Source organism: Sebastes fasciatus, chromosome 5 (genome assembly GCF_043250625.1).
Source record: "Sebastes fasciatus isolate fSebFas1 chromosome 5, fSebFas1.pri, whole genome shotgun sequence".
Taxonomy (NCBI): Eukaryota; Metazoa; Chordata; class Actinopteri; order Perciformes; family Sebastidae; genus Sebastes; species Sebastes fasciatus.
This window is the reverse complement of record NC_133799.1, coordinates 37,634,623-37,661,662: the sequence shown is the minus strand read 5'-3', so window position 1 is coordinate 37,661,662 and position 27,040 is coordinate 37,634,623. Positions and strand designations below refer to the sequence as shown.

General features: G+C 41.3%; 1 protein-coding gene across 2 annotated transcripts; it reads right to left on the bottom strand.

The window, feature by feature from the left end:
* Positions 1-8: 8 nt before the first annotated feature.
* Positions 9-23,052, bottom strand: nwd1 (NACHT and WD repeat domain containing 1). Of its 2 annotated transcripts, none has more exons than XM_074636628.1 (19): positions 22,618-23,052; positions 21,165-21,250; positions 20,912-21,028; positions 20,037-20,391; positions 18,643-19,954; positions 17,106-17,309; positions 16,869-17,022; positions 16,495-16,612; positions 14,931-15,095; positions 14,535-14,732; positions 11,870-11,992; positions 11,590-11,789; positions 9,646-9,903; positions 8,350-8,440; positions 5,482-5,630; positions 4,360-4,633; positions 3,609-4,162; positions 2,279-2,384; positions 9-1,151 (listed from the first exon to the last, which is right to left on the bottom strand). In XM_074636628.1, the coding sequence occupies exons 1-19, from the start codon at positions 22,751-22,753 to the stop codon at positions 838-840; spliced, it is 4,914 nt and encodes a 1,637-aa protein (XP_074492729.1). In that variant the 5' UTR covers positions 22,754-23,052; the 3' UTR covers positions 9-837. The 2 variants fall into 2 exon arrangements, with proteins under 2 accessions (XP_074492729.1, XP_074492730.1); XM_074636629.1 differs by lacking the exon at positions 22,618-23,052 and adding an exon at positions 22,269-22,356.
* Positions 23,053-27,040: the final 3,988 nt, after the last annotated feature.

Sequence of the window (27,040 nt, the reverse complement as noted above, 5' to 3'; positions counted from 1 at the left end):
ACGTTCAGTCATGTTTATTCACATTATGTCATTTCATTCTAATGAAATAGCGTAACGTTGATTTGCTAACTTACCATTAGATGAGTAGACTGCCCATACAGCTAATGTTACTGTAACGTTAGCTAACGTTATGTGGTGAATTTCATCGTGGGTTAGACAGCCCTTTACCTTGCCATCAGACAGCCTTTTACCTCGCGGTCAGACAGCCCTTTCTGATGGGAAACTGAAGCCTTTATATCACTCTCCTCAAAGCCACCAGACTACATTCATAAAAAGAATAATTTAACAACGCAGAAGGCAGAAGTATACATACAACCCCCCTTCAAAAAATCTGCACTAACCCTTTCAGTTATTTATTAGCTTACTTTGATAACCTACACAAAGGACAGCAGCTGTAGTCGTTTGGATTCACAACAGTTACAATATTCAGAGTCCTGCAGCAGAATCCCCATCTCCTCTGTCCATCTGAATGCTTTACTTCATTTAAAACATTCATATTTTTGCCAAAATATGGCTAAATTGTGTAAATGTGTTGTTGCTAGCACCATTAGCTGTTTACAATTTTAGTATTTAGCCATATTCTCGTAAGAATATGAGGATTCCAGAAAACTAAAAAGACGTTTTAATAATTTTTTCATGTTATAAACAAGATGGTTCCTGTATATTTACAATGTGTAATTTGTGTAGTTAACATGTACATTAACTCTGGTCACAGTTAAATTTAGTTAATTAATTAATTTCTTAAATAGATTTGTTTTTTTCTCATTGCCTTTTGAAACCTCCCTAGAACCTGGAGGCCCCTGGAGGTCCTGGGGCCCCAGTTTGGGCCCCGGTGTCCTACAGTATGAGACAGGTGGAGGAGGGTTTTGCTCTGAGCATGCTCATGAGGTTCAGGTTGAACTGGGCCGGGTTGTAGTCCTGGAGGTCGGACCCAGAGCTCTGCTGGCCGTCCCGGTTCTTCTTCTCCCTGGAGGTGACCCGGTACTGGGCCTTGACGTTCCTCAGAGGGTTGTAGTCCGGACTGATGTGGTCCGGACAGCGAAACACCTCTTTGATGACGGAGCCCTGCTGAGACAACGCCACAAAGCCGTTCCTTAAGGTCACCATCCTGACGACGGGGGAGTAGACGTACTGAACGTACAGCAGGTTTCCTGACAGGAAGAAACAAGAGAATACAAACAGATGAGTGACGCCAACAGGGCCTCTTTATTAAGTACTCGGCCGATAATCACACTGAGCTGTTATTGTGTTTGTGTGAGACGATTTGTCGTTAATGAGTGAGCATTGATGTAATTTTCAGCAGACACAGACGCTGGGGTAAGCTGAGGTTATTAGCAGCAGCTGCGTTAGTCATGTTGATGTCAAATATATTGATTTTAACGTGCAGTAGGCAGTATATTTTTGGCATCATTGGGCAAAAATTCCATCATAACCTTTCAGTATATTGTAATTCAAGTGTTCTGAGAGAAAACTAGACTTCTGCTCCTCCTCATGGCTCTGTTTTCAGGCTTTAAAAAATCTAGCTTGTGACGAGAGACCTTGATGTATCATGTAAAATTAGAAAGTTTGCTCCAGCTGGTGGGCGATGCTTGGTATTTCCTCAACTGATCTCAATATGGCTGCCATTTGAGGAGAGAAATAGGTATTAACGTAACAGAATATTGATTCATATTTGATCAGCGCTGCCTAGTTTGACTGGTTGATCAGAGTTTGTGAGTGATTGACAGCTGCTCAGAGACTGCAAGGCTCCAGATCAGCTCTGATTGGTTGTTTTCCACCGGTCTGTGAAATCTTGTGGGATGTTATTCTCTCTTTTCCTTTGGTAAAGGATGCTCCAGTGTATCCTTTGCTAAAGGAGATAATAAAGGAAGCATTGAAGCTCATTTCCTCAGCATTTGGAGAATTCAACCAGCTCTTATCATGGCTACTACTGAGGTACTGAGAGGTTAATTTCAGCCCGTTAGGAACCTTCCAGAGAGAAAAGGACTATTCGACCGCAGCCCATGACTCAAGAATTCATATACTATGCTACAATTTCACACAAATGTCTAACAGGATAAAATGATGAAGTGATGACATTTTGGACAGACCTGGAAGTAAACTGCAACTTGACTAGTTGGCGGAGGCGTACAACCGTGAGGCGGTAATTCTAGTTTTTAAAGGTGCTAAATTCTAAATTTGGTTCAAAATGTGAAATTTGTTATTTAAAGATATAGTGAAGTAATGGCATCATGGGCAGAAAGGTGTCATACTAGTACATCAGTACACCAGTACATACCGGTCGCAACATCCCAGACTTTGACGGTTCTGTCCTGAGATCCAGTGAAGACAAACTGGTCGCTGTCGGAAAAAGCAGCAGAGAGGACACCTTCGAAGAAAAAACCCTAAACATCAACAAAACAACAGCAGATTAAGTCAGACTGAAGACATGAAGAGACAGGGACATTGTGTTATACAGTACATAATGATAACATCCTCACAGGAACACTTTATTTGAATGCCCCCCTATTTATAATTTATAATCAGGATATAAATGCTGAAAGTTTTTTTTTAAACCTGTGATAGTCAGAATATCTTTGGCATCATTGGGCAAAAATTCCATAATAACATTTCAGCATATTGTAATTCAAGTGTTCTGAGAGAAAACTAGACTTCTGCTCCTCCTCATGGCTCTGTTTTCAGGCTTTAGAAAATCTAGCCCATGATGGGAGACTTTGGCCAATCACAGGTCATTTCAGAGAGAGAGAGCGTTTTTCTATTGAGCGTTCCTATTGGCTGTGCTCCGGCTGGTGGGCGGTGCTTGGTATTTCCTCAACTGATCTCAACATGGCGACGGGGTCACAAACTTTCTCATTATGTAATTAAAATATATACTATTATATATATATAATATTCCTGTCTATTCTTTACCTCCAGCTTTGTTGTCCTTGTTCTTAGCCGTGATGTCTATTTCTGTGTACGTACACAGAGAGAAATGAAAAAAAGCCAAATTCCTTCTATTTGTTCACATACAGTTAAAGCTGTTCAATCAATTCTGATTCTAGTCTATCACTAATTATAATCCAACAATATATTATATATTATTCTGAAATGGGCCATTACCGATGAGCTCTGAAAAAGGAGCGGAAAAGAGCCGTCATCTGTAGCTGCTGGGGGGGGTTTAGACGGAGCTCCTGAGAGGATGCTACTTTACTTTACTTTTACTCAGATGTATAAGAAGACGTTTTTACAGGATTACAGCAGCTATAGATGCTGGTCCTTTTTCAGAGCTCATCAGTAATGATAGATGCTGGTCCTTTTTCAGAGCTCATCAGTAATGGATCGCTGTCGGGGGGTAAAGACCATTTCAACCAATATAACAAATAGTGTAGACTGGAGAACATCGTCAACCCTGCCTTTAAGTAAGATTTTGAATGCAGGACTTTTACTTGTAACTGAGTATTTCTACACTGTAATATTACTACTTTTACATAAGTAAAAGTACTGAGTATGTCTTCCACCTCTGGAAATGACCTGCAGTTATGTAAAGTGTACATAATTTGTAGTCAGTGGGGAAAATGTCCAACTTGTCCTCTGGTGGTTTATTGCATATGTACAGTTGCTCTGACCTTGTACTCCATGGTGTGGTCCAAGACCAGTGGGCTCAGGGCCCACAGCCTCTGGACGGCGTCCTCGGAGCCCACCAGGGCGTGGGTCCCCCAGTTACTGGCCGTCACACAGGTGACTCTGCTGCGATGAGGCTCCAGGTCGGAGCTGCTGCCGCCGCTGAAGTTGAGGAGCTTCACCACCCCGCAGCTCGTCCCGTATAGCAGCCTGCGGTCTGACAGCAGGGCCATGGAGGACAGCGGGGCGTGGAGGAGGGACAGGGGGAACCCCTCCAGGGGTCCCTCCACCGTGGGGAAGCTGTCTCTGGTGGTGATCTCGAACAAACACACAGAGTCCTCGTAGGCCACCGCCATGTGCTTCTCCTGGGAGCTGACAGCCAGGCAGAGCACCCTGGAGAGGCTCTCTGGAGGGGGGATACAGAGCGTCTCCTGGGACAGGGCTAACGGGTAGATGAGCACTGTGCCGGTGGTCAGACCGCAGAGCAGCAGCCGTTTGTGTTGAGCTAACTCCAGACAGCAAACCTCAGCAGAGACCGCCAAACGCTCCGATAGAGAACCTGCAGGGAGATCCAGGAGGAGGTTTCAGAGTCTCCCACTGCTGAAGATGCTTTTAGAAACAGTGAGACATATTTGCTTCTATGTAGGAATTACTTGATTACCATACTAGGCAAGCAAATAGAGGTAAATATATATTGCCAAAACCACGAACAAGTGCATCTCTTTGCCTGTGCTGTAACTTTGCACCAGCAGTGACCTGTGTTGTTGTTCCAGCTGATGACCTCTCTCTGGCTCTGCTGTCGGACGTAGAAAACCCGGTCTGTGTCTTTAGTGACGGCGACGTGGGCGCAGCCTGCAGGAACGTGAGCGATGGGTTTGTGGCGGGTGTTGTATTTCAGACTCCACATGTGGACGCTGGGAGCAGCCGTTGAGGCTGAAACCACGAAGCCGTTATACAGAACAACAGAAGTGACGGGAGAGTCTGAACCACACAGAGTGTCCAACAACCCACCGGTGGTCACTGACCAGATCTGACAAAGAAAGATCATACAGAATAAAAGGAACACATTAATGCTGCCTCTGTGACTGTCCGAGCTGTTGACTCACATACGTTTTTAAGATGCCGTTTGCAGTGAAATTCATAAAGCTGGAGCCTGTGACTGACAGTATTTCTGTAAAGCATCTGGAAGGTTTTTATTGTGAAATATCTGGATTACTTTTTAATGTGAAGCAGTTGGATTATTTTATATAAGTGTGGAACCACCTGACGGCTTTTACTGTGAAGCAGGTAAAGTTTTTTAACTGTGAAATAGCTGAATTCATTTTTACTATGAAGCCGGTAGAGGGCTTTTACTGTGAAGCAGCTGGAGGGCTTTAACTGTGAAGCAGCTGGAGGGCTTTTACTGTGAAGCAGCTGGTGGGCTTTAACTGTGAAGCAGCTGGAGGGCTTTTACTGTGAAGCAGCTGTAGGACTTTAACTGTGACATAGCTGGATCATTTTTTATTGTGATGCAGCTGGAGGGCTTTATGAAGCAGCTGGATTAGCTTTAACTGTGAAGCAGCTGGAGGGCTTTAACTGTGACATAGCTGGATCATTTTTTATTGTGATGCAGCTGGAGGGCTTTATGAAGCAGCTGGATTATCTTTAGCTGTGAAGCAGCTGGAGGGCTTTTAATGTGAAACAGGTAGAGGACTTTTACTGTGAAGCAGCAGGAGTGCTTTTACTGTGAAGTAGCTGGATTGTCTTTTACTGTAAAAGTACAGGAGGGCTTTTTACTGTGAAGCAGCTGGGTTATCTTTTACTGTAAAGCAGCCACCAAAACACATCAAGTTTACCGTCTACTCTACAGTCTACATCTACCGTATCCTAGTCTGTTACTCGTATGAGTTGGTCAGCAGCTCCTGAGGCGAGCAGTCGGCAGTCTGACGAGACGCAGGCGGACAAAACGCTGTCGTCGTGTTGGAGGTCGAGGAATCCGTCTACAGAGTCACTGTCGATGTTAAAGAGGCTCAGAGTCCGATCACTTCCTGCAGAGGACACAAACACTGATCAGCTGGAACTCAGTAACCCTTCTTTCACACTAAGAATGTTTACATGCACATAAAAGCCAGGTTACTTGTAAAATCTGAAAACGCAGAAATGTTTCTATGCCCTGTAGTGACCAAATCCACATGTAACGAGGCCTGTTGAGGAACCATGGCCTGCTTATGTCAATCCTGTCTCCAACTAATTACATTTCTATTCTGTTAAAGGGACTGTTTGTAACTTCTTACACTTACACTCTTATAAATCATTGCAGGTCGGTGTCCCATGCGCGATCGCGTGTGGCTACACTGTTCCAACACAAACTACACGGAAGCACCAAAACCGCAAAGTTAAATCTAGTGAAGCCTGTCTGTAAAACAGTGTTAACTCTTCCTGCTTCAGCCCCCAGACCGTGGTCAGAAGACACAGAGGAGACCGTAGCTTTGGTCTCCAGGGCCGAAGTTTCTGCTGTACTCTGCTCCTCTGCTTGCCTTCACTCACACACCCCGTTCGTTCTCACTCGCTCTCTGGCTCCACCTCTCACGTGCATGCACGCACACTACACACTGCAGAAGAGTTAGTTTAGCTCTGAGAATATCTAGTGAATGAACAGTGGACGTTAGTGCAGAAATAACTGCTGCAGCTCCTCAAGACCAACAGAGGTTTCCCGTGTCTTGTGAAGTGACGGGGCTCCGCAGAGAGAAACGTTATCGTCCCCGACCAAAACTCCGGTGTCTCCCCTGTTCCCTCCGGCCGCGGTCAGGAGGCTGAAGCAGGAAAAGCCAACACTAGGATCAGCATTGATTCATGGAGAGACCTTCGTCTGGTCAGCTAACATTACTGCCAAGCAGCTGAAATATAGAGTGATATTGTGCTTTTATATCTATGTAGAGCGAGCACAAGCGCGAGCAACAGGACGCTGACTTTCGCTGACTTAACGGCCACAGGTGTCGCTGTTAACAAGCAATTTCTGATCCTTACATAGAGTCCCTTTAAATTGCAACAGCAAATACGTTTCATGCAGTGGGCAACCTCTGGGTTTGAAAAGTGAAGCCAATGTTGAAGTGCCTTAAACTTGCATTCTTTCTAACAGCCAGCAGGGGGCGACTGCAGTCTGATTGTATAGAGGTCTGTGAGAAAATGAGCCTACTTCTCTCTTGATTTATTACCTCAGTAAACATTGTAAATATGAGTTTATGGTCTCAATCACTAGTTTCAAGTCTTCTTCAGTACAGCATGATGTTCATTTAGTAAATTATGGTCCCATTTAGAGTCAGATAGACCATAAAGCAGGGGATGCTTTAGGGTGTGGCTAACTTAACGACAGGTCGCTACCATGGCGTTGTCAGGTCTGGGAGTTGTCCGTGGTCTCGTCTTAGAACTTTAACCCTTTCACAGTGTGTTTTCACTTCATGAAAGTTAATTAGAACCTTTTTGGTCACTTGAAAATGTCTTATTCAGTGTTCGGGTGTACTTAACAACACCCCTTCGTGTCACTTCCTGTTGCCAAAAACGGCCAAAAATCGGCCCCGAATGAAATGATTGGACGGGCTACCTCTCTGTCTACCTATACCTACCTACCTACCTGCGCGTACTCTGTGCACTCACTGAGCATCAGCAGAGTCGTCCACAAGCTGCTAGCTTGACAGCTGTGAGTACTAACAATATACATGTTCTTAATAGTTTCTCTACATTACCGACCCAACCTTTAATAGAGAGCAAACAAACTATCCAAGCCCTGTTTTTTTATGTATTTGTAGATGCAGCTTGTTATAGTTTGAGAAACACTGAGTTATTTCATTAGTTAAATCAATAAAGACTTTTTTCTGAGAAAAATATAATCTTTAACATTTCTTCTGAGATGGTGACTCTCTTTTACAGATGTTTTATTGAATCTGTTCTAACCTTTTTTTTATTATTGCTTGATTTGGAAATCTAAATCTATCCAAGAAGAATATAGACTTGAAAGTCTTGTTAAAATGGTCAGTAAGATTTCAGGGAGGCGTCAGGGGATACTCTTAGACATTTATAACAGGCAGGTCCTTAGAAGGGCTAATGCTAATGCGGCGTCACAAACTTTCTCATATTACAGCTAAACCGTGCACTAGAAGATGATTCTGAAAACATCTGAAGAGAGAAATAGGCATTAACGTAACAGAATATTGATTCATATTAGATCAGCGCTGCCTAGTTTAACCGTTTAGTCGGATTTCACGAGTGATTGACAGCCGGCTCTCATAGACGGCAGCTGGACGGCAGACCTTAGATCAGCTCTGACTGCTTGTTTTCCTCCAGTCTGTGAAATCTTGCAGATGCCGTTAGGAGCACCGGAGGACACCGGAGGACACAGAGGAACATGATTTTTTTTTCAGGTTATCTGTTTCATGTACTACTGTCACGATATAGCGACCGTTTTATAAAAATAACTTTTTTTAATCATATTTGCTCCAATCTCGCCTACTGCAGCTTTAAGCTTTTGCCCTCGTCGTTTCGGGGCACCCGTTAGGAGAACTAAAAGATTCCACGTCTCCTTCATCCCAAGTGCTATTAATATGCAATAACACTCTGGCTGCACTTCCCTTGCACACTTCCACATTTGCTATATGTATACTTGGTAGGAATTGTGTTTTATTGTGTTGATGTGTCATCGATGTTGTCTTTTTGTATTCTGTTTTAAGACTAAATTTCCCCAGTGGGACAATAAAGATAACCTAACCATACCTGCTATCAGTATTTTTTCATCTTCAGTGACTGAAAGCAGAGAGGGAACCAGAGGAAACTTGACGGCTGTCTGTCTCCCCATCCTTGAAATCTGCAGACAGGAAGGTAAATATCACCATTATCATTGTTTTATTATTATCACATGTAGCAGAAGTAAAAATAACCGTGTTGGGTTTTTAATGTTGAATATTAGGCGACTGTGTTTGAGTTGGCCTCCCCCTACTGGTTTATATTGGCTATGACCTATGAACAGTGGTGGAGGAACTATTCACATTCTTTACTTCGGTTAAAGTACTAATACCACACTGTAAAATACTCTGTTACAAGTAAAGGTCCTGCATTGAAAATGTTGCTTGAGTAAAAGTATGTAAGTATAATCAGGGAAATGTAGTAAAAGTATTAAAAGTAAAATAAATGTCCCCTGTGACATTTTTGTGCTATACTGTTATATATTATATCATTAGATCATTATTACTCATGCATTCATGTAAAAGCAGGATTTTACTGCTTAATGATTATTTTCATTATGGATTAATCTGCTGATTATTTTCTCCATTAATCGATTGATTCTGTCACAATGACCCAGAGCCCAAAACGACACCTTCACAATGTCAGTTTTGTCCAACCAACAGTCCAAACCTCAACATTATTACTAATACATTACCATTATTAATATTATTAAAGAGAAAAGCAACACATCTTCACATTTGTGAAGCTGGAACCATGACATGTTTTTACATGAAAAATGACTTAAACCATCAAAATAGTTTACAGTTAATTTTCTGTCAATCAACTAACTGACTAGTCAATAGTCAATAGTCAACAAGTAACTAATTCTAAAATGTAGTGGAGTAAAAAAAATAATAAATTGAAACAGAAACTATTTTACGATATTCAACACAAGATACATACGTATACAGATATAAATAACATTTATTCATATTTGGGAAGGGAATCTCCAACTGACTATTTTAGTCATATTTATTCAAAGAAAGTTTTGTGCCGGTAGACTCATTTTAATAATGACTTCTGAATTTGCATATAATCAGAAATTGTATTATACTTGTTTGGTTTCAAATAAACTGACAAACTGTGTCAGACATCCAATATTTGAAATAGAAACAACATTGTTTGTGCTTTTTCATGGACCAAAAATAGTTACTTTACATAAAAGAAAGCTTCACAATTGCAGTTTTATTTTTTCTTACTGCACAAAAAGTCTACAGACACGCTCGCTCCCAGTGAGGCTGCATTTTGGATGGCAAAAAGAGCAAAACAGAAGGATGAAACACATACCTGGTAGAGGGATCCTTCTTTAGAAACCACAAACACTTTCCCACGTTTTGGTAACGTAACAGATTTCACAAGAGTTAAAGTTCTCTGTGAGTTTTCCAGCCGAGTCTCAACAGTCTCATTAACAGGATGAGATATTTTGACCAGACCCGAATCACACAGAGAAACTATAGATTCTCCCAGAACTCCCAGAATAATCGACCCATCATCATCACTGCTGCTGCTGAGGAGCTCTGCTCCATCCAGCTTCCACACCTTCACCTGCAACAACAACAACAACAAGACCTTCTTATCTGAACACAAACCTGTTCACTGACTGAGAGACAGAAATGATCTTAACGCTAATAATAGTGCAGTATTAACAGTAATAATAGTGAAGTAATAACAGTAATAATAGTGCAGTAATAACAGTAATAATAGTGCAGTAATAACAGTAATAATAGTGCAGTATTAACAGTAATAATAGTGCAGTAATAACAGTAATAATAGTGCAGTAATAACAGTAATAATAGAGCAGTATTAACGGTAATAATGGTGCAGTATTAACAGTAATAATGGTGCAGTATTAACGGTAATAATGGTGCAGTATTAACAGTAATAATGGTGCAGTATTAACGGTAATAATAGTGCAGTAATAACAGTAATAATGGTGCAGTATTAACAGTAATAATAGTGCAGCATTAACAGTAATAATGGTGCAGTATTAACAGTAATAATGGTGCAGTATTAACAGTAATAATAGTGCAGTAATAACAGTAATAATAGTGCAGTATTAACAGTAATAATAGTGCAGTAATAACAGTAATAATAGTGCAGTATTAACAGTAATAATAGTGCAGTAATAACAGTAATAATAGTGCAGTATTAACAGTAATAATAGTGCAGTATTAACAGTAATAATAGTGCTAGAAATCAAAGTAGTTGTATTAGTCGTAGTGATAGCAGTAAAAGGTAGTTATTAACATTATTAGTATTATCAATGGCAACAGCAGTAGAAGAAGTAATAGCAGTAGTAGTGAATATTAATAGCAGTAGTATTAGCAGTGATAACTGTAGTAGAAGTAGCAGTAGTAGTGGTAGTGAATATTAATACCAGTAGTATTAACGGTGGTAACAGCAGTAGAACAAGTAGTGATAGCAGTAAAAGTAGTAGTAGTTATTAATATCATTAGTATTAGCAGTGGCAACAGCAATAGTAGAAGTAGTAGTAGTTGTGAATATTAATATCAGTAGTATTATCAGTGACAACCGTAGTAGTAGCTGCCGTAGTAGTGGTAGTAGTGAATATTAATTAATTAATTAATTATTAATCAATAGTGGTAACAGCAGTAGAACTTGTAGTAGTAGTAGTAGTAGTGATTATTAATATCAGTAGTATTAGCAGCGGTAACAGCAGAAGAAATTGTAGTAGTAGAAGTAGTAGTAGTGAATATTAATATCAGTAGTATTAACGGTGGTAACAGCAGTAGAACTAGTAGAAGTAGAAGTAGAAGTAATGAATATTAATATCAGTAGTATTAACGGTGGTAACAGCAGTAGAACTAGTAGAAGTAGAAGTAGTGAATATTAATATCAGTAGTATTAACGGTGGTAACAGCAGTAGAACTAGGAGTAGTAGAAGTAGTAGTAGTGAATATTAATATCAGTAGTATTAACGGTGGTAACAGCAGTAGAACTAGTAGAAGTAGTAGTAGTGAATATTAATATCAGTAGTATTAACGGTGGTAACAGCAGTAGAACTAGTAGAAGTAGTAGTAGTGAATATTAATATCAGTAGTATTAACGGTGGTAACAGCAGTAGAACTAGTAGAAGTAGTAGTAGTGAATATTAATATCAGTAGTATTAACGGTGGTAACAGCAGTAGAACTAGTAGTAGTAGAGGCAGAAGTACTGAACATTAATATCAGTAGTATTAGCAGTCGTAGTAGTGGTATTAGTGGTAGTACCTGTGTCCTGGTGTAAACAAATATCTTATGTTCACACAGGTGGAGGTGTACTGAGGAAGGGGCAGAGTCAACAGGCACCACCTCCTGAATGCAGAGCAGCTGTTGGCCGGTCATCAGGCTCCACCTCCTCAGAGAGCTGTCAGCAGCCAATGAGAGGCAGTGGGCGGAGCTTTCAACCACTTTGACAGACAGAACCGCACCTACACACAGAACACGTTATTATTGTTATTAATACTAATATTATTTTATTATTAATACTCTTTCATGAACAAAGACTGACCTGTGTGTCCCAGCAGTGAGTGTACGAGCAGCTGGTCAGCGAGGCTCCAGACCGCCACTACACCGTCATCTGAACCTGCAACCAGAAGCTCCGCCTCCATACTGGTGTCCACACAGAGCACACCTGAAGACACAACGACAGGTAAAACCTCTGATGCTGCACCTGTCACACCTCACAACACTCTTACTCAGGGTCGAACCACTTGAGGGAAATAGCCAAAGTCATGACTTAAATCAGGATTATTTTATATAAATTAAATTCCAGGCCAGCCATAATCACCAGTACCATAACTGCAACGTCAACAGTTTGATTCCCAGCCCGGGGACCTTTGCACCCCTCTCTCTCCCCGTCTCTTTCTACTGGCTGAATGCCAATTGCCCAAAAATAAAATCATGAAAAAAACTTGCATATGATAACATTGCTTTATGACAAAATAAAACATGTTACAACTGACGTCTGAAGGTTGAATTTCAGAGGTTTTACACTCGACAACTAAAATGCAGTTGTGAATTTACAGGTCACACAAAAAGGTGTATGAATGACACAATAATGCAATAAAAATGCCCTTTTTGCTTTTGCCGTGTCATTTGTACGCCATGTAGTCTGTACTGACTGCAATGTTAACACATCAGCGTAAATATGCTACGCTCAGAGCTAATGACGTAGACTGAAAAGTGAGAAAGACCGCTTATGGTGTGTGGGATGGGTCCAACAAACACAGTACTTTAAACTAAGAGACTAGGGATGTTAATAATTAACCGTTAACCGACATTAAGCATTTTAACCGATTAACACTATCGGTTAAAACGGTTAAAAGAAATGTTGATAATCAATCAAAAAGCTGAGAAAAACTCGTCACTTTAAGGAGAAAAGCTGGTCCACCTTAAGAGAGTCTGAGCCGGCGTTACAGATACAGGAAGTTGGCTCCCGTCTATAGCTCGCTTGAGTGGAGGAGTTGTAGCCTCGTAGCATTTATTCACCGACAAATAAACTGTACACACACTGTCTGCTGCAACTACGTTCACAGCTAGAACGCCACCGACAACACACACACGGTCTGTCGGAAACTCGCTGAAGTTACGCCGCGCTGACAGACTGCATGTGTGTGACAATGGTGAGGTGTGTGACGGTGAACTGGATACTCAGTTGTCTGTTGTGCTCATACACTTCAGCTGGCACACCGCTGCATGGGAGTCAAAAATCTTGTCGGTTAAAGGTTAATAATCTGTTAACGAGGGTCGGTTATCGGTTAAGAACATTTTTTCAAAATTAGCATCCCTATTCAAGACTGGTGATTTGTTTTGTAAGTTATGTTTGTGACGTGTTTTCCGTACTTGTGTTACGTTGTTTCCATACATATTTTACTTTGTTTACGTACTTACTTGACGTTTTTCCTAAACCTAATACCTCTTTCACACCAATGACCAGTGTTGGACCAGGGTTATCCGACCCATGTTCAACCCTCCTTTCTCTCAGTCAGACTCATCCTTATATTCATATACATGACGTTGTCCCTCACCGTCCCGCCATCCGCTGCTTATTTTTTTCCTCACTGTGGACAGCCAGGAGCTCCCGCACCACGAAGTCTTGCCACATAACCGGGTTGTTTAAATCGCCCGTTGTTCACCTCCGCTGTGTGTGGAAATATTTTTGCTGCCGTCGCACCGTTTGTTTGAGCTACGGTGACAATTGCGTCAAGACTGTGCGCCCCCATTTGCAACCAAATAGGTTTGTCCTACCCTGGTTGTTAGCAACCCTGTTTCACATTGAAGTCGACCCTGGTCCGATGCTTGTCTGACCCACCTCTTGACCTGCGCCACGAAGCCGAGTCAGTCAACGCGGGTTGACCGTATCAAACACACACTCAACCCTGGTTGAGCCCTCAGTGTGAAATGGGTATGAATGAGTGGTTTTGTTGCCCCCTGCTGGTACTCCACCTTCATACATATGTGTAATATTCACGCTTGACGAGGCAAAACATGACACTGACACACTATCCTCTGGTGGATAGCCGGGTCTATTACATGCTTTGGTGTGATACCGGGTGGAAATATAACTGGTGAAATTGAAATTATCAGACGCTGGTTAAAACTTTAGTTATGAATGAAAGAACTAGATCGTGGGTACAGGCGGCCGAAATGGGTTTTCTCAGGAGGGTGGCTGGCGTCTCCCTTAGAGATAGGGTGAGAAGCTCAGTCATCCGTGAGGGACTCAGAGTAGAGGCGCTACTCCTTTGTGTTGAAAGGAGCCAGCTGAGGTGGTTCAGGCATCTAGTAAGGATGCCTCCCCCCCTGTGCGCCTCCTTTGGGAGGTGTTGCAGACCAGCTGGGAGGAGGCCACGGGGAAGACCCAGGACTAGGTGGAGAGATTATATCTCCACACCAGCCTGGGAACGCCTCGGGATCCCCCAGTCAGAGCTGGTTAATGTGGCCCGGGAAAGGGAAGTTTGGGATCCCCTGCTGGAGCCGTTGCCCCCGCGACCCGACCCCGGATAAGAGGTTGAAGATGAGATGAGATGGTTAAACTTTAACCTCCTACAGTTTGAAATAAAATCATTTGATTACACTCTTTCAAAGTGTAATTTTGATATGAAAACCATAAATGATTCAGCTCTACTTTATCTAACTTTATGCTTCTTTCAGAGTAACAACGTAATATTTCTGACCTCCCTGCAGTCCAGTCAGTGTGTGTTGTAGCGCCCCCCCTGGCTGCTGCAGGAAACTGCACTTGGGAATGAGGATGGGCTCGGGACACGTCAGTAACCTCTCCTCACATTGGCTACACAGCCGACCAATCACAGAGGGGAAAGGCGTGGCCAGGGAGCAGAGTCTGGCCAACAGCTCGGTGTAAAACAGAAACATGTCTGGAACCACAGCGAAAAAACAATTACTGCATTTTATACAAAGTTTTCATTAACTTCTTATTTTATTTATTTTGGTTTATAATATATTTTTATTCTAAAAGTAAAATTCTGAAGTACACATTTTATGTTTGGAATCATTTGGAACAAAAATGGTCAAAAAACAGACAAATAATATAATATTGACACAGAATAACTGACCCATGTGACCATCCAGGAAGTCTAGACTGGGTTTGATCAGGACCAGAGTGTCTCGGATCAGTCTGGTCTCAGTGCAGTCCATGTACTGGGAGCACTGGTCCAGGTCCTGGATCACACTGGATACCCCACACACCCTGCTCTTACAGTACAGCCACTCAGCACTGCCTGAAAAACAGTAACACCAATTAATAATAATCTATCTATATTAATCTACTGAACCGGTTTGTACTAATAAAACAAAATAACAGATTATATAAACAATGCAGTTAGTCAATTTGATAGTTTGAAAGTGACTAAAAAAGATTGAATATTATTAATCTTTCTTTCTGTGCTTTTGTGCCAAACTTATATATACTAACCAATTGTTATCTGCATGCTGGCATTTTTAAATCTATTTTATTTTGGTATTTAATGAAAAGAATAATGATTCAAATGAAAACAAACATGCATATAAATAGTTAAAAAATGACAAATTAAATGCCAAAAAATTAGATTATAGATTATGACTGAAAAGGTATATATTAGGTACTGTACACCTGTTGAACTTTCAGAACGCAAATATCAAATCAGCCAATCACGTGGCAGCAATATTTACGTAGGCATGGTCAAGACAATCTACTGAAGTTCTAACCCAGAACCAGAATGGGGAAGAAAGGAGATTTTATATACTGTGTATATATATATATATATATATATATATACCAGCTTGTCACAAAGGAGCCTAAATAACACTCCAAACTTGCGCTAAATTTTGGTGATGACAAACTGGCATGGCCATTACCTTTACTTACTTTATGATAATCACATGCAGTTTGGGGCAAGTCATAGTCAAGTCAGCACACTGACACACTGACAGCTGTTGTTGCCTGTTGGGCTGCAGTTTGCCATGTTATGATCTGAGTATATTGTTTTATGCTAAATGCAGTACCTGTGAATGTTTCTGGACAAAATTTGTCATTGTTTTGTGTTGTTAATTGATTTACAATAATAAATGTATACATACATTTTCATAAAGCAGCATATTTGCCCACTCCCATGTTGCTAAGAGTATTAAATACTTGACAAATCTCCCTTTAAGGTTCATTTTGAACAGATACAAAAAAATGTGCATTGATCTATGGACAATCATGCTATTAATTGTGATTAAATGTTTTAATTGATTGACAGCCCTAATTTATAAATAGACTTCAATAAACTGTATATTAAATTATTTCTAATGTAATATATAAATTATAATATTATGTAATTATAATAATTTGGAATATTTAAAGGTGGTATATTTTCATGTGCTTTTTTATTATTTGTGCAATACTGTAATCAATCAGGACATTAATCAAGCAGATCATTATGTTTATTGTTTTAATGTTTGCAATTTCATTAAAAAACATTAGTTGGTGCTTTATGATCTGATTTGATGATATTTCTTTTGTCTCTGTTTTGTAGTATGATAACTGGGTGTGTGTTGGTTTAATATGCGTTTGCCCATAAATCTACACAGTAGGATATGTATGGAACAATAATATTAACAATCAATATTATTACTGAGCCTCTTCCCACATCTTACCGATGACTTCCTGTCGCAGCTCGTCCCACAGACCAGCATGCAGCAGGTGATAGGGCAGCTCCTGGAGCTTCCTGACGTTGGCCAATCCTGGAGCAAACCACAGCGGCTGGGGAGGGACCTGTGACACCATACAGCCAATCAAATTACACCATCAACAGAAAGGTAATCACTTCTGTAGCAGAAGCAGAAGTAATTCCTGTGAATAACATCAGGTAAGTACTGTACAGCGAATCACTGCTGCCACAAGAAAAACTAAAACCCAACATCATCATTCAGAATAAAAAGAGAAATAAAAGATGTCCTATATTTCAGCCTCAGTACAATGACTTACAGAGTTTAACTTTGTAGGAGAATGCGTTTTGTGTCATTGGTACCTTTCTGTCAGAGAGGAGCAGCGACAGACCCGGCAGAGCCACCGGCTTCAGTTTCCCCGACCACCGACCCAGGAAGTACTCCGCCAGGATCCTGAGGCTCCGCCCCCGCCGCTCTGATGTCAGATACCGAGCCGAAACTGCCTCGCACAGATGCCTGCACACACAAACACACACTTTACTCAAACATATGACCTTTGACCTATGTGATCATTCATCTGATTTATTTATGTTCTTCACCGGTTGTTGAAGGCGATGGCAGCGACCCCGCCCGTCCAACGCTCTTCCAGCAGATCTTCGAGGTCCCGTCTGAGTCGTGCCCAGAGCAGGGGGGGCAGGCGGATCAGCGAGGGGGTCGGAGGGAGGGTGTACCTGTACACCTCACTGATGACATCATCATCCAAGGACATGACGTCGCGCACTTCAGCCTCCAGCAGACCTTCCCTGAGGAGTCACGAGATCAGTTTGTTTTCATTGTTTTTAGCCTTGCAATGTTCTTCAGACGATTAATTTAAAAGAATTATTATCATTATTGTTATTGTAGACTGCTACAGGAATGAGACCTAAAACCCGGAAATAAGTTAGCATATTAGCACTTCTGGTTCCCTCGTCAGGAAGTCAATGGGTTTGTTGAATGGGTTTTTAGTTAGATGGCTGAAATCAGGTCTGTGGTTAACACAAGCTTGAGAGAATTTAACGTTTTGTTCTACGACATAAAATACATCAATAAATACCCCACTTGTGAATTTTAAAGTCTTTATGTGTCTTAAAAAGGTGGTTGCTAACAAGTGGCCAAATGCGACTACTAACGCCATCACGCCAACTTGTCCTCCTTTACAGCCTTGTTGTGTATACTCACGCTCATGCGACCGTGGTGGAGTTCATTATAGCCTAACGTTAACTTTTTACTTCTGGTGACTGCATTCATACTTCAAAAATCATAAAAATGGTGTTAATTTGTAGATATTAAGATTAATTGAAGATTCCTGCTGAACAAAACATGTAAGTATCATAAACGTGTGTTTGCCGCAGAGTTTATTTTCTGCAATAATCCAAAACCCAATGGAAAAATCCCATTGGCTTTTTGTCGAGGGAACCCGGGTGATGCTAACTTCCTGGTTGGCCTACAAAAATATGTAGCACACTATTGTAGAACTAACACTGTAGGATACATGATTCACATATAAACATACCACACTTACATAAATGCAACAGGAGGAATCATTGTTTTTCCTTTCCTCCACAAGTCACTGTAGTGAAACACTTAATATAATGCTAATATTTTATTATTAAAGAAAGAACATGTGCCTTACTAAAGTCCCTTTTTGCACAGTATATATACTGTGTGTGTATATATATATATATATATATATATACTGTATACATATACTGTATATATGTTTAATGGTAAGATTTTCTGAACTTCATCAGGGTGAAAATGGAGACATTTGGTTTTATGATTGTGCGTCCTATTTTTGCAGAATGCTATTGATTCTCCACCTTCTTAGATTGAGATTATCTCCACACCATACAGCCAATCAAATCGCTTCATTTTAAACCATATTTGCATAAAGAAGTAACATCACCGTTGTGTCATAAGAGCTGACTTTGAACAACAACCCACATTAGCTTTACTGCTAAAGTCTTCTTCTTATCTACAAACAAACACGTCTTGTTGAACAAGCTCCAAACAACAAATACCAGAGAAATGTGCAGCTTTTAGGCTAGGTAGCTAATTAGCACTAGCATACAATATTAACATCAACTCTCTCCTTACCTTGCCAGAGTGATGTACCCTAAGACCGCACCCACCAGCTCCTTCCCATGTTGCTCCTCCAGCATCAGCAAGAGCTGTGACATCATTTCCTGTGTGTTGGCAGCCAGGTGTGTTGCTGTGAGCGGGGTGAAGGACGTCCAGCGTTTGGCTGCAGACAGAATCAGTTTGAGATGCAGAGGACAGCCAGTCGTGGCGAAGCTCTGCAGCACGGCGTCGCTCTGCTCGGGGGTCAAAGTTCGCTGAGACACTCGCAGGTACGATTCCATCATCTGTTTTCCTTCGTCACGAGATAAACGCTCCACTTCAAAGAAACTCTCCAAACTCTTCAGCTTCAGCCGCATGTTAACGAATGCCACACTGTTGGTATCCATGGAAACCACCAGGTGGACGTTGGGTGGCAGGCTGGCGGGTATCCAGTGGAGTTTGTGAGCGTGATGTTGGTCTGAGAGCTGATCCAGAGCATCCAGGATGATGAGCAGAGTGTGGCCCTGCTGGGAAACCTCGATGAGGACGTTCCTGAAGAACCGGAGCAGCTCCAGGTGAGTGTTGGCAGTCAGCGGCGAGGGTGGAGCCAAACCACAAGCCAAACAGATCTGGAGGCAGACGCTGCGGAGGACGTGGTCGATGTCGGGTCTCTGAGGATGATGGGCCGACAGCAGCCTGATCACCACCGCCGCCCCAGCCTCCAGAACGCTACGCATCTCCTGCGCCAGTTTGCACAGCAGAGCCGTCTTCCCCATCCCAGCAGCCCCGTGCACCACGAGCAGGCCGTGGTGGACGTTGGTGGACTCCCACATGGCGCAGCAGAGTTTACCCAGAAGACCCTCCCTGCCGTAGAGACCTCTGCACAGCTCGGTGCTCATGGCAGCGTGCAGTCCAACCTCTTCAACCACCAGGTCTGAGATTTCCTCCTTTTCTTCCTCAATGCTTCCCCAGAGTTTCCTCTGCCTCCCCTCCACTGGCGAATCTACCGCCGCTCCAATCCTGGCCTTCATCTGCGAGACAAACTGCTCGCAGACACTGTCCAGGTACTGAGTGTGCTCCTTGCGTTTGGGGTCGATGCTTCCTTTGCTGAGCTCCACGCAGTGCAGGTTGAGGATCTTCTGCAGCGTGGCGTAGAGGCGGGACTTGAGGCTGGCGAGGAGTCCCTGAGCTTCTGCGTCCAGCAGACCGTTGGCGGTCAGGTCCATGAACTTAGCCAGACGTTTGGGACCGTCCCTCACCCTCTGGCGGGGAATCTCTCGCACGAAGAGCAGAGCCGACGGATCGCTGCTGTCCTTCCACAAACCCTGCTCGAACTCTTGCTCTGTGACTGTGGACGAGAAGAGGGAGACACTTAGATCTCACAAATACTTTGAGACAACAAAGGACAAACTGTGTGAGACGTCTCTGACCTGATGTGAAAAAATGTTGTTTCTGTTCGACTGTGATGTCACCAGCTGCCTCGGCTTCCGTGGCGGCAGAGCGTAGGAGCTGCAACAGTTGCGTCTCTGTGAAACGCCAGGAGAGGAGGTCGTTGTCACGCTGCGGCCCGCTCTCAGGTCGGAGGTCGCTGTAGTGGGGGTAGTGAGCCGTGATTGGCTGAAGCACATAGGTGGGTGGGACCGCATTGTTGTCTTTTAAGAACCACTGATTCAGCTGCTTGACGCCTTTGGGGTTTTTGGAGAGTTTAGACAAAAGGACTTCAAACTGCTTCTCCGGGACGAGGCGAGGAAGAGTTCGCTGGCCGTACCGGTTCCCCAGCAGAGCCTTTGGAGCCCAGATGCAGGAAAATAAAGAGAAGAAGAAGAATGAGCTGAAAGATAATCCTGGATTAAATGCTTTATCACATGCTTCCACTTTTACTTCCACTCTAACAGAAATGTCTTATAAAAAGATCCAATACATGACCATCCAAAACACTGAATATACAGTATAGTGGCTTCACCAGAACACAAGTGCTCGCCATCTGATTGCCGAAAAATGCAATTCTTGCAGAAATCCCCAAATGTCAACAGTTTTTATACCAAATCACAGCATGGCTTTTTCTTTGGTGTTCCTCATGTCTTGGTGTATTTTGGAGGGATTATTCATTCAATATCGGTAGCCGCTCATCTTATTCAGGGTCGCGGGGGGGCTGGAGCCGATCCCAGCTGACATTGGGCGATGGCGGGGTACACCCTGGACAGGTCTCCAGACTATCACAGTTATCACAACCGACACATGGAGACAGACACTCACATTCACACCTACGGGACATTTAGATAGACAAGGAGGACGAGAGACTCACGATGAAAGCTGGACCAGCTGAAATCCTCTTGCAGCTCTTGATCTCTTGCAGGAAGATCTCGCAGGCCTCGTGGTCTCCAGACGAGATGCTTCGAATCCCCCAACGCAGATCAACCACCTGAACAGGAAGTGACCTCACTGATCAATGAGCAGGTATTTACTGAAACTGCATATACAGTACACATTATATCATATTCCCTGATATTACTGAATTTGTTTGTCTTAGACTTAAACATTTACATTACAAAACTGACCTCAAACACCAGCCCCAGACTGCGACAGAAAGCAAGGACTTCTGGGTAACCTTTATCAAGCAGGGCTTTCCTCTCGCTGCTCATATCTGACCAGAGAGCAGCGACACAGTCAGTGATACAGAGTTTAAAGCAGAATCAATAAGATGAGCTGTTATGATGTAAAGGTGGTATGGAGGACAAAATAATAATAAAAAATTAACAAATAAATACATTACTTGATAAATATAAAAATATGCCATTAATAGCAGCAAAATATTATTAAAAATACATGTAGTAATTAATTAATTGATAAAATGTGACATAAATTTATATTTCTATGTTAATTTGCTTTTTTATTTATTTACCTTCGTATTAGTTTCCTTATTTATTGACTCTTCCCTTTAATTTCCACCTTTAATTATTTTATGAATTGTAAAATGTATTAATTAATTTATTTTAGTATTTATTGTTATTTATGTATTAATGCCTGTATTTATTTTTTATGTGTTTATTTATTAATTTATTTATGATTTTCCCTTAGCATTTCACCCCTTATTTATCTCTGTATCCTTTTCTTTATACATTTATTCATACATTTGTTTTTACATAATAATAATAATAATTTTAATGCATTTCATTTGTATGGCACTTTTCAAGCAATGAGCACAAACTGCTTTCCAGAGAAGGCAGACAGCATAAAAACACAATTATAGATATAAAAAAACAACAGCATAAAAGACGGTTACATATTACATCACCCATAAAGTAAAAACAATTAAAAGTAAACATAAAATCTGGTGGTAACACAACAACAGTTTATGTTTCTGTCACATTTGTACGACTGAGCTCCACTAGTGAGGTCAGATGTTTGCTTTGACTCTGCTAAGGTCATTTTTATTAATTAATACACATTGTCTGATGACTAAACTAATTTGTTTGCATGATATAGATTTTATGTTTACTTTTAATTGTTTTTACCTTATGGGTGATTTTATATGTAACCGTATTTTATGCTGTTGTTTTTTTATATGTATAATTGTCTTTTTATGCTGTCTCGCTTGCGTGAAAAGTGCATACAAATGAAATTTATTACAATTATTATTATTGAATAAACAATACCATTACCTAGTCATATCATCAGCCTGTACACTGTTGCATGGACTTGCAGACTCTGCTGCTATTAATCACGCCACTCTAGAGCCCTGGAACTGGCTCACCTAAATGGGATGCAGCCATCATTTATGTTATTAATTCCACCTGTGCTCTTCTTGCTTTGGCAAGTCAAGATTTCTGCTGTGAAAAGGGTCTATTAGGCTATTTCTCAGCATCATTTCACAGGTTCAAAATCTTTAAATGAGCCTCAAAAATATTCCTGTTAAGTGCAACCAACACTGGTTGCATACAGACAGTATATACAGTCGTAGTCCTGGATTTGGCCATTGTATGATGTAGAGAGCATGAACAGTGACCTGACCTGTGAATGTGGAGCTGATGAACACTCGGATCATGTTGGAGCTGCTCTTCGTCCTCTGCGCTCCATCTGTCCGTCCTCTCATGATGTCCTGCAGGCTGGCATCTCCTCCTCCTGCTGCTGCTGGATGATCCGCCATCGTCTTCTTCTTCTTCTTCAGACTTATCCAGTCGTCTGGTCTTCTCTCTTTCAGCTCAGCTGCTCTTCAGCCTGTTTGTTTCCCTCAGAGAATTTCCTCCAGGACAACCACTTCTCCCACCTGACTGGCTGTCGCACCTGCAGTATACCTGTCAGTGCTAATGTACACACTATTATATGTTTTGTAATCAAGAAATAACTGTATGGGACCAAAACACAATTGTTTTATTATATTCTGACAGGAATATTCCTGTCACTGACGTGGTTGTTAAAGGCCATTCTAATGTTTTTTTCATGATGTCACCCATTCACCACAAATCATTATTTTCAAATCATATTTTTTTATCATATTTTTTCATCACTGCTGATCATTTTTGAAAGCATGCTGCATTAGCTTCTTATGGTGGAGGAAGTATTGGGATGAGCCTTAGTAAAAGTAGGCTACTACTTGCACTATGTCCACTTCACAGCATTACACATATACTGTATGTGCAGTAAAAAAATACGCAAATTTTTTGAGAATTCAAATTTAGTTTATTGCTAATTTTTATATTAATTATCTTACTATTTTTTGTATATTGCTAAATTTGGTTAATTGTTCAATTTTGAGTTGCATGATATTTTTGTCTGTTTTGCTAAGCTGCTGTAACAGTGAAATTTCCCACTGGAATTAATAAAGTAAGTCAGTAAGTAAGTAAGTAAGTAAGCAAGTAAGCAAGCAACTATCTATCTATCTATCCATCCATCTATCTATCTATCTATCTATCTACCTACCTATCTATCTATCCATCTATCCATCTATCCATCTATCTATCTATCTATCTATCTATCTATCTATCTATCTATCTATCACATATACAAACGTATCTTGTTAAAACTGGAAACTTTTCTTGTTATAACTTGAGAAGTTGATATTGCTGTGAATATCCATGTTTTAATGAGGAAAAAGAAAGGGAAGACTGTAGCCTCCATTGGCTACAAAACTGGATAATAGCGATGCAATTTCACGCTACTTTCTTGCAAATGTATTAGTAGAGTATTTGAGTCTTGGAACACAGTGTGTTACAATCCGCGTACTTCTGTACTTACACTTACTATTTTGAGTGCATAAGTACGTTCACACTGGGAAGTACGGCAAAATGCAGTGCACTCAAAGTACCCGGATGTTGTACTCAAAATGGTCAGATCGTTGAGTGTGGAACGCTGGACACTTTCCACACTCAACTGTCGCCATCTTGGCTATGTAGCGGAAGGGGCGGAGCCACGGCCACTATTCAAACAGACGTAGATAACAGAATAAAACAATACAATACGTAAACATACCGGTGCATTTTCAGCCAACAGGAGGACACATCGTAGACGTAGGCGACGACGTTGGAAACGTAATTTCCACTCTGCTTTCATTTTTTTCAGAAGATATTTTGGCGGGTAGCGAGTCAAATGTTGCGATCGTCATTCCCGGTCAGTGCGTCGCAGAGTAGGCTATTCGATTTGAGACGATCCTACCCTGTTGAAATTTACGCACTACTCAAGTGAATACAGAGTGCACAAAGTGCACCAACAAGTGTACTTCTGGAAGTACGTGGATTGGAACACACTAGTCTCAGGATTCTATTTGAAGGCTATGTACACAAAAACATACAATACAGTATATGCAGATGACATGAACACCACGTACTACTGTACTTCTGTTTGAATCAAGATTAGCACATAGCCTATTTATGGTTAAAATCAAAGTGCTTTAACTACTAAACTGAACAGCTAAACTGGCCTGTTAACTTGGCTGCTAACGTGAACCAAACTGTGCTAACAAGTGTTCGCTAGCTAATCTGAATCCAACTGTTTAAAGTGCTAAACTGAACCTCAACCAAATGATTGAACTCCTTAACTCCCCACTGCTAGCTTGTTAATTGTATAAATAGCCTAAATAAACTAGCTATTTGATTGTTTCACATATTTGAAGATGGTTTGTGAAACCAGAACATTTGAAATCATTCAATAATCTGTATTAGAGCTCATATTGCATGTTATTCTGCAGTATCACTAATGATGGGGGCTCTGCTGGTTTGTTGACTTCGCATTAGCTGCTAGCTCCTGTTAGCTTAGAGGAAGCTCATGGGTGTTACCTCGACTCCCCTTGCTTCCACACTTTATGCGAAGCTAGGCTAAAAACCTCCTGGACCTCTCTCTGTATACTACTAGACACACAGAGACATACTGTATACTGTAAAAGACATAGATTACACCTGTCAATTAGCTGTAAGGCCATTCAGGTGAATTTGACAGATCATTTGACAGATATTTCTAATGTTGCTGTTAATAAATCATCTTTCCCTGTTCTCTGTGGGTTCTTCACCAGCTGGACTTTAAAGTACACACATTGTAGCAGCACACCGTGACCTCACTGAGTGTTCTCTGAGCGGGGCCTGTGGGAGTCAGGGAGGGCCCCGGGGGCCGCCACCCACAGCTGCAGCTCACGCTAATTACACTGAAGACGAAGACGGGGATAATGATGATAATGAGGAAAACAAAGCTACTGTAGAGCTGGAGTACATCTGCTGCAACTGAAGCTTTTGCACAGTTACAAACCTCTGACATCATGTGACGCACAAACACCTCCAACATCACACAAGTAGGCTAAGTTTTTTCATCAATTCAAAATTAATGTTACAATTATAAACCATTTGCGTTGCCAAACTATGAATAATGTAATACTATTATACATTGTGCTTACTTTAATTATTCACCTATTCCAAAAGATATAATTTAGGATAAATATCATATTATTGGGCAAATTACACAAATCTATTTATTTATTTTTTTAATCAACAAATTTCTGTTTTTTTGTGTTCTGAGAGATAACTAGACTTCTGCTCCTCCTCATGGCTCTGTTTTCAGGCTTTAAAAAATCTAGCCTTTGACGGGAGACTTTGACCAATCACAGGTCATTTCAGAGAGAGAGGGTTCCTATTGGCTGTGCTCCGGCTGGTGGGCGGTGCTTGGTATTTCCTCAACTAATCTCAACATGGCTGCCGGGTCACAAACTTTCTCATTTTACAGCTAAACCGTACACTACAAGATGATTCTGAGAACATGTGAGGAGAGAAATAGGCATTACAGTAACAGAATATTTATTTTATAATTGATCAGCACTGCCTAGTTTGACCGTTTCATCGGAGTTCGCGAGTGATTGACAGCTGCTCAGAGATGGCAGCTGGTCGGCAGACTCCCGCTCGGCTCTGATTGGTTGTTTTCCTCCGGTCTGTGAAATCTTGCAGATGTCATTAGGAGCACCGGAGGACCCAGAGGAACATGATTTTTTTTCCAGATTACATGTCTCATGCACTACTGTCAGGATATAGTGACCGTTTTAGAAAAAATATGTTTTTTAATCATATTCGCTCCAATTCTACCTCTCATATTTGCTTGATTTCTACCCACTGCTGCTTTAATTTACACCCACCTGACGCTGTGTTTTTCCATCTTCTAGGTCACTGAGAAATCACTGAGTAGATGACCACCAGTCCCGGATCAGGACCAGACTCCACTGATGAAATTCATAAATGTAAATTGTCACAAGATTATTACCGCTGTGAGAAACAAGCAAAAACAAAATTCTGCTAACAAATATAGTTTTAATTTTCAAACTTTTGTCTTGTGAAATACTAAACAGTTTTACCTCCGCAGGCCTCTAAATATTATTCTAAATGAAACTGATCACAGCTCATAGATATAAAGCCTGCATGAGGGGTTGCAGGTAAATATTTCTTCAAAGGTAAAAAAGGTTGTGAAGCAGTAATCTAGAATTCTCTTGAGTTAAAGTGCTGTTATTTAGAGGCTTCACCCACATTTTTACTGTAGGATGTCTGATTTATCTCTCTGCAGCAAGTAATAGTGTGATCCCAAACAGAGGCAGCAGATGAGGAGTTGTTTTCGATGATGTTAAATCTGCTCTCTGTCTTGTGATTCTGTTTGTTCTGCCGTTTTACCCTCAGGCTGTTTTTTTTTAAAGCAGAGCTGTTGACCTGCAGCTCTCTGAGGACGTTACATCAGCATGGAGACGCCAGCTTTGTCACCTGCTGATGCTTCCTACTCCCATCAGTATGTGGACTGTCTGAAGCTCACCATCTTGTAAATACATTACTATTGCTGAAAAATGCAGACCATAAATGGTATCAAATCATTATCATTTGGCAGACTTTAAAGGGGAAAACCAACTAAATGAAGAATTCCAATATTTTATTTCCATGGCCGAGGAAAGTTCAGTCAATATTTGTGAACATGAGCT